The sequence below is a fragment of the Pelodiscus sinensis genome, chromosome 29 (assembly GCF_052426305.1).
Source record: "Pelodiscus sinensis isolate ZL-2025 chromosome 29, ASM5242630v1, whole genome shotgun sequence".
Taxonomy (NCBI): Eukaryota; Metazoa; Chordata; order Testudines; family Trionychidae; genus Pelodiscus; species Pelodiscus sinensis.
Window position 1 is genome coordinate 8354725 of NC_143080.1, and position 15690 is coordinate 8370414.

The following is a 15690-nucleotide window of genomic DNA, read 5'->3' on the forward strand; positions in this document are numbered from 1 at the left end:
CCGCAAAATCTTCACCACAAGCAAGTCTACTTTTGCCATCATTTATTTTGAACTTACAAACAAAACTGCACCTGAAAAACTCACGTCACAGTTTCCCTGAACTTAATAAAAAGAGGGTTGTGTCTAACTCCAGGTTTGTTGCCTGCACAGGAAAGAAATGGAGGCAAAGTTTATTTATTACATGAACCAGACTGTACAGGACACAGAGCTCAGTGCTTGAAACCAATGTAGACCGGGAGGCGTTTTCAATGATTGTAATTTGAAATATTTTACAAAATCGGCACAGTTCCATTCGTCTGGGTTCTTTTAACAGCTGTTTCCTCTGTTGGGTTCTACTCGGATCTGGGGGCAGGATAAAGAGGGGTGCTAGCTAGACGGAGTCAGTCCTAAACTCCCATTGCAAACTCTGGGATGCGGGGGGCAAGGCAGAGGGGGGAAAAACTCGCAGACAAAGCTGCTGGACACACGGAACTCCCAGTTCTGGAATGGAGCAGTCACTGTTTCTACCTGGCAACCCACCTGTGGCTTTCAGAGAGGGATCCCATCTGGCATCCAGAGCTACTCGGTGGCAGACCACCAGCCTGAGAAATTATCTTCCTCAAAGAGGGTAGAAGGCAGAGTCTTCCTCAACACCTAGAATCGGGACTTCCCTGGAAACTTTTGCCAGTATAACGTCAGTTAGAACGGTCACGTTTTGCAACAGGTCCGTATTGCCGAGAACCTAGTGCAAATGCAATTCTACTCGGATCTGGGGGCGGGGTGAAGAGGGGTGCTGGCTAGACGGAGTCAGTCCTAAACTCCCATTGCAATGTGGCCACAAGGCAAGCCCTCACCTTGTCCAATGATGGTCATAAAGCACATGCTCCCTGCTCGGTCAGAATGAAGCAGGGTGCAAAACTCTGGAACAGCTGATCTGAGGCAAACATCGTGGAGCGGTTAAAAACCTGAACGTTCTGACTGATGAAACTGGAATGTGTCACGTATCCCAATGATTTCATTAAAAAAAAAAAACGGGGATGCAGGGTCTCTCTGGATGTATTGGAGAGAATCTAGCAGAGGGCAAGAAAAATGACGAGGGGGCTGGACCACTTGACTTAGGGGGAGAGGCTGAGGGATTTGGCCTTATTTAGTCTACAGAAGAGAAGAGTGAGGGAGGGATTTGATAGCAGCCTTTGGAACCCCCCCATCAGGTAGTTAAAGATGATGGAGAGAGGCTGTTCTCATTAGAGACAGATGGTAGAACAAGGAGCAGTGGTCTGAAATTGCAGTGCGGGAGCTCTAGGTTGGATCCTAGGTAAAACTATTTCCTTAGAGGGGGAAGCACTGGGATGGATTCCCTAGGGAGGGGGTGGAATCTCCATCCCTAGAGGTTTTTAACTCACAGCTTGACAGAGCCCTGGCTGGGATGATTGAGTTGGGATTGGTCCTGCTTTGGGCAGGGGGTTGGACTCAATGACCTCATGAGGTCTCTTCCAACCCTAGGATTCTATGATTTACATAGTGGCAACCTCACAGGAAGAGAGCATGGCCCAATATTTGACCCTGCGTGAATAATTTGATCGAAAACTGTTTTGAAGTTCGACAAGAGAAACATTTTCCTTGTTGCTTTTTTTGGGGGGAGGGGAGAATAAAAGAGGATGGCTCATTGTGTGGGCTGTGCTGATCCAGCCCTGAGTACACAATGAGCTTTCCTGAAAGGAATGAGATGACTCCTGTATAAAAGGACTCAGGATGGGGAAAGAGCAGGGAGCAAGACAATTCTTGCAGAGCCTTGAGTGCAGAACTAACAAAAGGAAGTTTTTCTTCACGCAGCACACAGCCAACCTGTGGAACTCCTTGTCAGAGGAGGCTGTGAAGTCTAAGACTTTAACTGGGTTCATAAAAGAGCTAGATAAATTCACGGAGGTTGGGTCCATTGATGGCTATTAGCCAGGATGAGTAGGAATGGTGTCCCTAGCCTCTGTTAGTCTGGAAATGGATGACAGGAGGGGATCATGTGATGATTACCTTTTGTATTCACTCCCTCTGGGGCATCTGGCACTAGCCACTGTCGGCAGATAGAACTTTGGTCTGATCCAGTACGGCCGTTCTTATGCTCTCTAGGCAGGTAGAGACCCTGGGGAAGAAACTGGTGGAAGAAGAGAACCAGAGAGGGTGGAAAGTTTGAGTCTGTTAAAAACAGTTTTGAAGCTCAGTCTGGACACCTATGACCCCAGGAGGTGACTAAAGGTCTACACTAAAAAAGGGAAGCTTGAATGAAGAGAAGAGAAGAGTGAGGAGGGATTTGAGAGCAGCCTTCAACTTCCTAAAGGGAGGCTCCAAAGAGGATGGAGAGAGGCTGTTCTCAGTAGTGACAGATGGCAGAATAAGGAGCAATGGTCTCAAGTTGCGGTGGGAGAGGTCCAGGTTGGATATTAGGAAAAACTATTTCACTAGGAGGGTGGTGAAGCACTGGAATGGGTTCCCTAGGGAAGTAGTGGAGTCTCCATCCCTAGAGGTGTTTAAGTCTCGGCCTGACAAAGCCCTGGCTGGGTTCATTTAATTGGGATTGGTCCTGCCTTGGGCAAGGGGCTGGACTTGATGGTCTTCTAAGGTCTCTTCCATCTCTGTGGTTCTATGATTCTATGATTCAACTCCAGCTACATTAATTATATAGCTGGAGTCAATGTACCTCATTTTGAGTTTCCCCACCATCCCCACAGTAGGAGGCCGATAGGAGCAAATGCTCAAGCACGAGTATTGGTCACCGATGGAAGCGTCATCTGAGCTCGATTTAGAGAGTCTTAACTAGACTTGCTAAATCGAACTCTGGAAGATCCATCATGATCTTCCATTTAGTGAAGATAAATTCATGGAGATTAGGTACATCAATGGCTACTAGCCTGGATGGGTAGGAATGGTGTCCCTAGCCTCTGTTTGTCAGACTGGAAATGAATGACAGGAGAGGGATCACTTGATGAGTCCCTGTTTTGTTCATACCCTCTGGGGCATCTGGTATTGGCCACTGTCAGAAGACAGGACACTGGGCTAGATGGACCTTTGGTCTGACCCAGTATGGTCGTTCTTATGTTCTTACGATGTGGCCTAACTGATTGTAACTTAGCCAGACGGCTAAGTTACCTGACAGCAGGGCCAATCGGAGCGGGGGTAAAGAAGCTCTCAAATTTAGACCCTTATTAATTTTTTGGCATTTGATAAGTTTCACAATTTGTTTTTAGGCGCATCCCTGTCAAATCAAAATGTGACCTACACTCTCAGCTTAAAGCTACAAATTAAAGCAAACAAGAGAGATGAAAAAGGCTAGAAAAGCATTTGTTAAATTAAAAAATATTCAACTTATTTATATGTCTCTTTTTTTGGTGCATAATGTACTATGTTTCAATAGCCAGTTTAGCAAATTATGAACGGTCATTGATTTCCAAAGTCCTAATACATCTGCATTTTCAGCCATGCACTATAAAACTCTGTGTATCCAAACTTCCTGAAGTATTTGAAAAAAAGTCTCGTGGCCATGTAGATTTAATCTCCAAGGTCCAATTTGTCCGTTGTGCTGTCTGGGACCATTGGTCTGGGTTCAGAGGTTTGTGTCCCTATCTATTGGCAGAATGGAACCATAGCCACCAGGTGAAGTTTCACTCTCTATCACAAAATATTTACAAAGCTTAAACATCAGAAAATTTTTTACTGAGCACTCACATTTTTCAATGGCTCTTTCTACTAAAACTTGTGACTCAGGAACCCCATGTCAGCTTCTGGCTGATGGATCTGTCTAGTTCAGGGGTGGCCAACCCATTACAGATGAAGAGCCAGAATAGTGGTGGATAGAGCACAAAGAGCCAAGGGAAAAAAGTTGTTGAGGAAAAAAACAACACAAACAAACAAACCAAACAGTTAAACAGTTTATCCCTTTTAAGAGCCCAGCAGGCATTGCCCTTTTAAGGCGGCCATTTCGAAGTCTGCACAGGATTCCGTTTCTGTCTCTTTCAGAGAGGGCGGGGGAGTGTTGGCTCTTTGCAGAACCCTTGCTTTCGCTTCGCCACGCTGCCCCTTTAAGACCCGCGAGGTGCGGGTGCCGGAGCTGCAATTTTTCTTTGAAGAGCCGCACGCAGCTCACGAACCATGGGTTGGCCACCCCGGGTCTAGTTTAACTGATGGGACATTTTCATATGATTTTCTAGACAGGCTGGCAGTTTTCCCTCTTATAAATATTTACATTTACAGCACATGTTATACAGGCTTTCCAATGGCAGGCTATGACCTAACCCAATTGACTGGCACCCAAAATGAGTCCTCCTTCAGCTTCTCTAGCAGCGCTTTCAACTGATTACAGGCACTCGGCAGGTCTTCTTTCAGCAGCACAGCGTCAATTAAGTGACCGTACTGCTCTTCGATAAATGCTGCCGAATTAATAATGTCCTGCTGCTCTTCATCCTGTAGGCCAAAATGTGAGAAGATATTAAACTTGCAATCGAGTCATTCTATCCTTCTAACGCAGGGACAGGAAAATAACGGCCTGCAGGCCGGATCTGGTTAGTCCGCCTGTACCTCCGCAGGTACGGGTGACTGCAGCTCCTATTGGCTGCGGAACACCATTCCTGGCCAATGGGAGCTTTGGGAAGTGGTGTCCCAGAACCTATCACCTCCCACAGCTCCCATTGGCTGGGAATAGTGATCTGCGGCCAATGGGAGATGCAATCGCCCGTGCCTGCAGAGGCACAGGTAAATACAGTGGCGGCGACCTGCCGGGGCTAACCCTGGTGAACTGCTGCTGTTTTATTGCCTGCCCCTGTTCTCATGACTTGTTTAGCCTCCTACCCAGCTTCTCACAACTTCTCTGAAAGGAAATGGAACCAAAAAACAAAAAAAGGGATTGCCAATGGGAAAGGATAAAATGACACCTTGCCATAGAGTTTAATGAGCTAGGAGCTTGTACTGAGAGTGATAGAAACTCTAGGCTGGAAGGGGGAGAGCAGGGGTTTGTAAAATGGAAATGTGGCACTGAAGGTACCAATTAACAAAAGTGCTGCCTAGCCCATCTCCAGTGCTATGCCTACTCCCTTCAAAAGTACCACAATGAGCGTGGAACAGGTGTGCCCAAGCACAACCACACCACGGGATCCCAGGCAGCATGCCTGGGAACGCTCTTGTACTATGGCGCTAAATGAACAATAGCGCATGGGTACTTCTAACGAGGTAACGCCAACCGCCTTACGTTTCCTCCTCGACAACACTGCCTGTGGCGTACAGGCCTTCAATGGGTAACAACCTAATCCGCTGGGGTTTCCCTCTGCAGTGACAAGACCCAAGGGTCCTTTCTGGACTCACTCCTAGAGGCTGTTCACTGGAAGAATGCGCGCCACTAGTCATTTCCACTGGGGCAAACTTTAATATTTTGTAGTCCAGGTGGCACCTCCCAAAACCGGAATTCTCTGGGCCAGCAACATCCGTGGTCCAGCCTGATGTTCCTGGATTAGAAAACCTCAGTTGTCTAGTGACAGGTGGGCAATCCAGGAGGGGCTGGGCTGAAGCTGCGAGTAGGGTTGAAGCAGTGGGGCTGCAGCCGACAGCAGTCCCCAGCAGCCTGTGGCATTGGGACTAAGTTGGAGCAGCCCCCAGCAGCGCAGGACCGGGCCGGCAGCAACCCCAGCACCGTGGGGCCGGAACCTGAGCCCTCAGCAGCCTGCCCAGGACCAAAGCCAGCCCACAGCAGAGTGAGACCGGAGCTTGTGGCAGCGTGGTCTGCTGGAGCCTGGCAGGCAGCCCGACCGGGGCAGCAGTGGTAAGGCCAGCAGCCCAGCAGGGGCTGGAAGTAATGGGGACCCCCCACTCCAGAGCTGGCACAGTCGGCGGCTGGGGGCCGTGGCAGGGAACCATCTCTGGGCCAGCCAATTCCCTAGTCCGGGAGGGTCAGGTCTCAAGGGTGCGGATGAGGGAGGTCCAACCAGTACTACAAAGAATAGATTCTTACTCCTCCTCCTGCATTCCTGAGAAGTTTAGATTTTAGGGGGCTGACTTTCCCTCTGAAGTTCTCATCTGCTCAAGGAGGGGCGGCGGGTGAGGGCAAACTGAAAATAAGCCTCCATTCCAATCCCCACCCCCAGGAGGCTTGGCCTAGAAAGAGCCAAATACAAAGGTTCTCAGTAGAGACCTGACCTCTGAACCAAAACAACCCATGAGGATTGAAAGAGATGTCCCCCTCCCCCAGGTACAGCTTCCAGAGACAACCTGTATGTTTTATGCCTCCCACATTATCCCAAACTTTTTTTCGAGAAAAAGTGAAAGAAACCTGAGATCTCCTCGAGTAACTTGCCTGCCCTGTGTGGATTATCTGCCTGCCCTTTCTCCACATCCTACACAAATTCAAGAAACATTTAACTTTTGCCTACAACCGCAGCTCACGCTCCATGAAACAGCTCTGTCGTCAGCAGCGTTTATTGTTATACTTATTTTGAGGAAAAGTAATGCAGCATGAAGACACTTGGAAAGTTAAAAGGAATTTTCCAAAGTTCAGGAAAATTAAGTCAATATATGGGATGAGGATATGGCCGCTGAAGAAATGGTAGCCACTTTCACCTCGCATGGGAGCTCTGAAAACTTGAGGTTCAGATTTTGGCTACGTCTAGACTGCTGCGCTTAGGTATCCCGGAAAAGCAATGCCGTGTCCAAGTAACGCGTCTGCTTTTTTGAAATTATTTTTGAAAAAGCGGACGCGCTCTTTTGCCATCCCTGTAAACCTCGTTCTACGAGGAAGAAGGGATGTGTCAAAAGAGCAGGTTCTTCCAAAATTTGTCGCCGTTTCGCAATTTGCGGCTCTTTTTCTGACTTACCTTTGTAGTCTAGACATAGCCTTTATAAGCTGTCACACAATCAGACTTTGATAGGATATCATTATTTTGCACAACATCTCAGGTATGTCATGTAGGAAGATGCTTTCCTGTCCATACTGACCCATCAGCAAGGAGACATAACAGAGGAAGGCAAAGAGTCGCTAGGTAATTAATGAGCCACTTAGAGCTTTCAGTCCCCTTTCCCATCATGGCTATGTCTACACTGGCATGATTTTCCGGAAATGCTTTTAACGGAAAAGTTTTCCGTTAAAAGCATTTTCGGAAAAATCGTGTCTAGATCGGCAGGACGCTTTTCCGCAAAAGCACTTTTTGCGGAAAAGCGTCCATGGCCAATCTAGACGCAGTTTTTCGCAAAAAATCCCTGATTGCCATTTTAGCAATCAGGGCTTTTTTTGCGGAAAACAGTACTGTGCTGTTTACACTGGCCCTCTTGCGCAACTGATTTGCGCAAGAGGGCTTTTGCCCGAACGGGAGCAGCACAGTATTTCCGCAAGAACACTGATGATCTTACATGAGATCGTCAGTGTTCTTGCAGAAATTCAAGCGGCCAGTGTAGACAGCTGGCAAGTTTTTCCGCAAAATCACATGATTTTGCAGAAAAACTTGCCAGTCTAGACACAGCCCATAAGAATAGAGCCAGTAATATCTTCTCACTCAAAGGCTATGTCTAGACAGGTGCACTATTTCGGGACACCAGAAGTATCCTGAAATAGCTCTTTTTCATCTTTAAACGTGCCCGTTACTTTGAAATAGCTTTCGAAATAACAGGTGCGCTATTCCAGTGTCCCTGTAACCCTCGTTCCACAAGGTTAAGGGATGTTTTGGAATAGCACTTTATTTTGAAACTTGGCACTGTGTAGACAGTGCCACATTTTGAAATAAGCTACTTCGAAAGTACCTCAAAATAAGCTACACACTTTGCGTAACACAAATTGCGCAGCTTATTTCGAGGTAAGGGTGCAGTGTAGACACACCCAAAAGGTATTTCTCTGAGGAAAAAATAATAATCCAAATACCGTTTCTTCAGTGTTCTAAGAGCTGACATTCAAATACTTACAAGCGGGACTGAGATTTCTTCTGAAGTTGGAGATGTTGGTGCATTTTTTTTCTTTTCTGGAACAAGAGGCTTCACAAAAATCACATAAGGTTTAAACTCGGGAGTTCTCAGGTGCTTCACTGCCTGCAAGTAGAAATATACAGGAGTTTATGTTCAAGGAACACTCTGACATGATTCATAAATTAATCCATCAAACTTTTAATGCTTCATTCAAGCTGCCAGTCATTTCAGCAGTATACGTTTCTCAACTGAAACCTGTAAAAGATTTCACCTGAGAATTGTATTATTAATTCTTTAAAAGGCAGATTAAGGTCAGTGTTATTTATAGTAGAATACACATCTAGCCCTCATACAGATCTTGCTGTGCATTACATTTACAGAAAGGGGAAGGCGATAGGCAGATTATACCCTTTTAATTATCTTCATTTCTTTCTCATAAAAAGAGGAGAAAACCCAAGAGATGGAACTCTACTTGTTTTGACATAAGAACAGCCATACTGGGTCAGACCAAAGGTCCATCTAGCCCAGTATCCTGTCTGTCAACAGTGGCCAATACCAGATGCCCCAGAGGAACACAACAAGGAATCATCATGTGATCCCCCTCTTGTCATCCATTTCCATACAGAGAGCTAGGGACACCATTCCTACCCAACCTAGCTAATAGCCATTGTTTGACCTAATCTCCATGAATCTATCTAGCTCTTTTTTGAACCCTGTTAAAGTCCTGGTGTTCACCACATCCTCTGGCAAGGAGTTCCACAGGTTGAGTGTGCGCTGAGTGAAGAAAAACTTCCTTTTGTTTGCTTTAAACTGCTGCCTATTAATTTCATGTGGTGACCCCTAGTTCTTATATTGTGGGAATAAGCAAATAAAATAACAGGAGTATTTAAAGTTATTTCCTAACCCCAGACATGTGACCCGGGTCATCCACTGACCCAGTGACTTCCTAAAACGACACTTTTCATGTTGACTGAGAATTCAATACCTATGTATGATAGGAAACGTTCCATATGGGCTTACAGAGGAAAAGAGGATGTGTGTGCGTTTTTCCTACTGCAAGGGCAAGCTCTTTCATAAGAAGCAATAATGGTGTAAGATACTGGAGCTTTTAGGACACACTTTGATGTTTGTTCAGTGAGGCTCAGCAACTGTGTACAGTCCAGTTCTGCTGAGCCAGCACTCGGGCTGGGTTCCCAAAACAGGAAAGCATCGTTGCTTTGTGTAGCGCAGTTGGCCAGGACTGTAAATAGCATTATTCATCCTAGAAGAAATTAAAGATATTTACTTAGCTCACGAACAATCCAGCAGAGACATTTTCAGAACAGAAGAACGGCCAGATAGGGTCAGACCAAAGGTCCATCTAGCCCAATGTCCTGTCTGCCACCAGTGGCCAATGCCAGGTGCCCCAGAGGGAATGAACAGAACAGGGACTCATCAAGTGATCTCTCTCCTGTCGCCCATTCCCAAGCTCTGACAGACAGAGTACCTACTCGTCCTGGCTAATAAGTATCGATGGACCTAGCCTCCTTGAATTTAACCAGATCTTTTTTGAAACCTGTTCAAGTCCTGGTCTGCACAACCTCCTCTGGCAAGGAGTTCCACAGGCTGACTGTGTGCTGTGTGAAGAAATACTTCTTTTTTGTTTGTTTTAAACCTGCTACGGATCATTTCATTTGGTGACTCCTAGTTCTTATGTTATGGGAACAAGTAAATAACTTTTCCTTATTCACTTTCCCCATACCTGTCCAGATTGTATAGACCTCTATCATATCCCCCCTTACTCTCCTCTTTTTTACGCTGGGAAGTCCCAGTCCCAATTTTTCCATAAAGAGGACAACGTATGAGGAAAAGATACAGTTTTAGTCTTCATTTACACCTTTCACAGACCTCCATAGTATATTCATGCCAGGCTATTTTGAGTTTGCTTTTCTAGTAACGTTGATGGCTTATAAAATATTATACAGGGACATGTTGTAAAATTGAGGAGGCTAGTATGGAGCATAGGTCCACGGTCTAGTTCATGCCCCTTCTGAAGAGACACAGAACTACAAAAAAAAGTCTAGTGCAACCATCTGCTATCTCCGACCCCCGGTGTCAGGAATCCTCGTGGATTAATTAAATGAGAGAGAAATCTGAAGTGGCACCTGGCAGGAAATTGGCATTTCTCTTGCACTGGGGAGATGAGAAGGTTTAATTGTAATAATGTCCTCATGACACAGCATGTTCAGCTGAAGACCCCAAAGCCCTTTATAAACATTAATGAGGTGCTGTCTCAGTTTCTCCATCTTTGAAATGAGGGTAATAAGATTCCTTCTCATAACACCCATGTCAGAGAGACTGATTAAGAGAACTAATCATGTGCCTAAAGCAGTGGTTCTCAAAGTGAGGTCTGACCATCTTGCAGGTGGGCTGTGAGCTTGGCGCTCCTGCCCCACCCCCCTGCTGCAGTAGGAAGCCTGCTCTGGTGCTCCAGCCTCACATTGCCCCCCTCTTCTCTGGTGAGCCCCGAGCCTTGGAGGCTGGAGTTCCCCTGGCCTGGGGAACAGCAGCGCAGGAAACTGTGTTTTGTTCCCATTGGCCAGAATTTATGGCCAATGGGAGCAGCAGGGGGCAGAGCCTGGGAGTGGCAGGGGACACGGAGCCAGGTAAGCATCCCCATCCTCTCATGCAAAGACACCCCCCCATTTCCCTCATGCGCTCCCCTCCTGCCAAAACCACCCGGCCCCACCCCACTCCTGCACCCTCCCTCACAGCCCCCCCAACCCCAGCCCGCTCCTGTACCCTATCTCCCACCCTCAGTCTGCTCCTGCACCCTCCCTCCCAGCCAGACCCCACATCCTCACCTTCTCCTGCACCCATTTTATCATGGGTGATTGGCTGGTAGTCCACAGAAAGGTCTGTGTTAAGCAAGGTGGGCCCCAAGCCAAAATTTTGAAAACTGTCCGAAAGGCACACTGGAAGTTATTGCACAGCTGGGAATAGATCTTTAAAATCTTATTCCTGTGCTTTTGCTACTAAACAATAGGAGCTGAGAGAGCGGCCTGAGGGATGGGGGCAACGTAAGCCACTTCCCCCTCCTACAGTTTCAAGCAGCCTAGGGCTGCAGCAGGCAGGGAGCCCAGCCTGTCTTGGGCTGCTGCAGGGCTGCTGGCCAGGAGACACTTAGGTAAGTGCCTCCCAGCCAGAGCCTGCCCCTCCTGCACCCCAGCTCCCTCCCCCAGGTCACCATCCAAACCCTCTGCCACTCCCGCCCTCGGTCACAACTCTCTCCCAGACTTTGTACCCCCTCTTACACTCCTCCCCCAAGCCAGAATCCTCCCCTGCACCCAAACACCCTCCCAGATCCTGCACCCCATTTCCCTGCCCCACTTCACCACCCAAACCCCCTTTTTCCCTTTCTCCCAGGTCACAATTCCCACCCAAACTTTGCACCCCCGCCTAAAGCTCCTCACCCAGGCCAGAAACCTCTCCTGCACCCATACTCCTTCCCTGGCCCTGCACCCCAATCCCCTAACCCAGGTCACAACCCCCTTCTTCACAACTCATTCTCAGACCTCACTTACCCACTCCCTTACCCTGTGCACCCTTCTGCATCCAACCTCCATCCTAGACCCCGCATCTCCTCCACAGAAAAATGCGGCCCTTGACCACTTTCCAAACTCTTGGAGTGGCACCCCACCAAAAATTATTGTCCACCCCTGGTGTAAAACATCAGATGCCATCTCAACCATAAAGTCTTACAGTGTTTTCCTTAATCCTTATATGACTTGTAAATTAATCATGCAATGCAGAAAGCTGAAAAAATGCAGAGGAAATCAGTAGATCTCTAGTAAAGTTTTGACAGAAGAATGATACATTTTCACCAATAAAGCTTGGAGAAAAGTTTATTTGCACCCTCTAGTAGTTTTTTTTTTTACAATGTTCGTGTTTTGCTGTTTGAACACAGTGTATTTGACTTTTTATAGTGTTAAATTTGATTTGCAACTTACCATCAGAACAGATTATGCTGTTTTTTCTCTGTCCTACTCACAGCTAGATACAATTCCAACAGCAAAAGGCTCCACTTCTATTATTTCTCCCCTTCGGAACCAGGACCACGTTTAAGACTGGTTAAATACTGCAAAGCCGTGTCCCTGAGCATTCATTCACATTCTGAATGGCTAGTCTCTAACATTTTTCTTAGCATGAATGTTTAGGGAATGGCAGGGCTTCATAAAGAAACCCAGAATATGCATGCACCCCTGTTGTTCTTGCTATGCATCCTTTAATTCAGGAGTGGGCAAATACCAAACTGTGGGCCAGATCTGGCACCCCAGGGTTAGCCCCCGGCAGGCTGCCGCCGCTATATTTACCTGCACCTCCGCAAGTACCAGCGATTGCAGCTTCTGTTGGCTGCAGATTGCCTTTCCCAGCCAATGGGAGCTTTGGGAAGTGGTGTCCCAGTCTGTTCCACCTCCTGTATTTCCTATTGACCAGCAATGGCGATCTGCAGCTAATAGGAGTTACAGTCGCCTTTAACTGTGGAGGCACAGGTAATAGCAACAGCAGCCCACCATGGGCAAACCCTGGTGTACCGCCGTCGTTTTATTGCCCACTGCTACTTTAATCACTAATGTCATTTGCCATGTCATGTTAGGCTTTTATTCTGTTTGTCATCCAATCAGCAAGCAGGAATAATACCGTCTGACTTTGGTGGCCAGCTAGACTACAAACAGCACTTGATCCAGCTATGTGAAGTGCAGCAGGTTTCAAAAGGAGCTGGGTAAGGCCCTTAATAACGAAAAGTCAAAGAGGAAAACCTGCAACATGTTTGAAAGGCCGAGTTTCTTCAACAGAAATGTTCAAATCTACTATATATTTGAAAGAGTTTGACTGTCTGTCTGTTCAAGGATTCCCCCTGAATGGTAAGAGCTAGGGCAGTGGGTCCCAAACTTTTTGGCATCACGCCCCCTTTTTGATTTTTGAGAAACCCTCACGCCCCCCACCCAATAGCAGCAAAACTTGTTGAGAGGGGGAAAAAAGGGGACTGGCTGGGGCTGAAAAACAATTATAGCAGCAAAACTTAAGGAGGAGGATTGAAGGGGGGGAGACTGGGTCACCTTGCGCCCCCCTGGAATTTCTTTACACCCCCCCAGTTTGGGAACCCATGAGTTAGGGCCACCCAATTCGGTAGGCAGCTTCCTCTTATCACAACTTAAAACAAGGGCTGGGTTTGGTGGTGCCAGGAAAATGGGACGTGCCTGGAATGGGATTGCTGCTCAGAAAACCAGACAGAAAAAAAAGAGAGACAAAACCACCAAGCAGGGGAAAGGGGCTGATTGAGCTCTGTTCCAGCCTTGAGCCACTCCCCCCACAGGCATCATTTAGGGATGGTGGAGGTTGGGACTGAAGTGCCCCCTCCTCCCTCCGATTCCTACGGGGACATTGCCGGCTGTTCCCCTTTGTTAGGGAGCGAGGGGAAAGTGCCGTTTGCGGCATTCCTCACTCTGGCTGGGAAGCGCAAGACAAACCTGGGACCTGCCACATGCACCCCTCCTCCGGCTGTGCCCGCTGGAGATGCAGCAGCCATGGAGAGGCGCTTTTCACCTGGCCCAAGCTGCTGCAGTGACGGAGGGCTGGGGTTGTCCTCTCTCCCCGGGTCAGCCAGCATCCTGAGCCCCTGACCCCCACCCCCACCTCCGACCAATGATTCAAATGAAACTGGACAGTTTATTTTAATTTTCAAAAAATCCCTTAACTGAGTTAAGGACCCGCACAACGATGGATAAATCGCCTACTACTTAAGTAAGAGACAGGGGAAAATCGAGATTGGGTGCCCCCCTGCCACCCTGGGAGCAACCAGACAGCCAACACAGGATAAGGGACCCTCTGAAGGTAGGGAGGTGGGGTGGGTTCTTGAGTGGACTAGAGGATACAGCATGTGCCTGGGGAACGCAGGATTCACAGAGGGAAGGGCTAAGCGAGTTGTTTACAATTTCTTGCCCACCACACACATTTTAGTTTACTGAGCGGGCTGGCTACTGCTGCGTGCTCATGTTATTCCTGACCACTGGGGCGAGGCTGCCTCCCGCCCCCAATCAGAAGCCATTTTAAAAGCAGCTGTACTTACTTCCGGTACCACGTCCACCAAACAAACTTTATTTTTGGCCATCACAGATTGGATTGCCTCGAGACTAGTTCCATACAGATTCTCTTTGTATTCACCGTGTTCAACAAACCTGAAACGTTAAAGTAGTCGTCCTCCATGACTCGATGTCATAAAGCAAAGGAAACTCAAGAACTTTGACAGCTGTTTTTTTTTTTTTTTTACATTTTTCAAATTTCAGGGAGTTGTGAAAAGCAGGGGTCTCTAAGGGATCAGGAACAATTTTCACATTGGGGGGGGGGGCAAGTCACTGAACTTAACTGTAAACAATGTTCCTTCTCATTTTTTTCCATCCATGTGGGGAATAAATTTTTACATGGACACCGAGGCAGGTGCAGATGTGCACCACCAATAGAAACACATGCTGCCGGCTATGGCCGCTCTGCTAATCAGCTGGGAAGCACTGGAATCTCTCCTGGATGGCTGCCCAAGCACTCAGCTTACAGGGAACGCTGACATTAAACGCTCCAGATAATGGAAGCCCCTTTAAGCCTGGAGATGTGGCAGCACCCCTACTTTCAGCACCAATGGGTGACCCCCTTACCTGGTGTCCAGTCACTAGCATTGCTGCCCGGGCTGTTAAAAGTCTGGTTGGCAGTGGGGTGAGGCTAAGGCAGACTCCTTGCCTCACAGAAGCAGCGGCATGTCTCTGCTATGGCTCCTACGTGTAAGGGCATCCAGCTCTGCATGTTGCACCCGCCCTGCGTGTTGGCTCTGCGGCTCCCATTGGCTGGGAACTGCAGCCACTGGGAGCTGTGGGAGTGAGCAATGTCGTCTGTGGACGGGGCAGGCTGTATATCCATGTAAGAGCCAGAGAGGCGGCGTATCGCTGCTTCCGGGAGCTGCTTCATGTAAGCACCACCTGGAGCCTTCATCCCACCTCCCCGTGCCCCAACTTCCTGCCCCACCCTAACACCTTCATCCCCAACCTCGACCCACAGTCTGCACCCCCAGCGTTTGTTATTTTGAAATAGGGTATTTCGGAATAGCGGCGGTCCGCAATTATGCAAATGAAGCGTGGGAAATTCAAATCTGTGCTTCATTTGCAATTTTGCTCAGCTGCATTTGCATCCCTCTCTCGAAAGAGGGTGCAAATGTAGACATGCTCTAAGACCAACATCAGAGGTACCTCAAACCTATTCCGTATGACAACGGGGAAAGCAAACTGAGCTCTATGCATCAGTTTGGTGTCTAACCATTATCATCACAGTCTCAACAAAACCTCTACTCTTTTAGGCCAGCTACAAGTCTCTGAACGTCATGCTCTGGTGAATCTTCTGGGGGCTTAATGGCCATCCTTTTCCCAGGGCATCAGCGATCATCAGTAAGGCTGATACATCCAGCCCACTTAATTACCTTCATTAACATGGCTCCTACAATTGACAGGTAATTCATCGGATGAAAACAATGAGTGGGCCTGTGGCACCTAAGGGTACGTCTAGACTACATGCCTCTGTCACCAGAGGCATGTAGATTAGGCTACCCGACATAGGAAAATGAAGCGGCGATTTAAATAATCGCCGCTTCATTTAAATTTACATGGCTGCTGCGGTGAGCCAACAAACAGCTGATCAGCTGTTTGTCGGCTCAGCGCGATAGTCTGGACGCTCCCCTGCCGACATCAAAGGTATTTGTCGACC

The 15690-nt window shown here is 47.8% G+C and overlaps 1 protein-coding gene across 2 annotated transcripts in view; it reads right to left on the reverse strand.

The window, feature by feature from the left end:
- Positions 1-27: 27 nt before the first annotated feature.
- MPP3 (MAGUK p55 scaffold protein 3) overlaps positions 28-15690 on the reverse strand; it is a 77148-nt gene continuing 61485 nt past the window's right edge. For both annotated transcript variants that reach the window (XM_006125717.5, XM_006125715.5), the window contains 3 exons: positions 14015-14123; positions 7906-8028; positions 28-4431 (listed from right to left, as the gene is read on the reverse strand). In XM_006125717.5, the coding sequence (XP_006125779.2) occupies positions 4252-4431; positions 7906-8028; positions 14015-14123 (412 nt within the window). In that variant the 3' untranslated portion in view covers positions 28-4251. The remainder of the gene's footprint in view (positions 4432-7905; positions 8029-14014; positions 14124-15690) is intronic.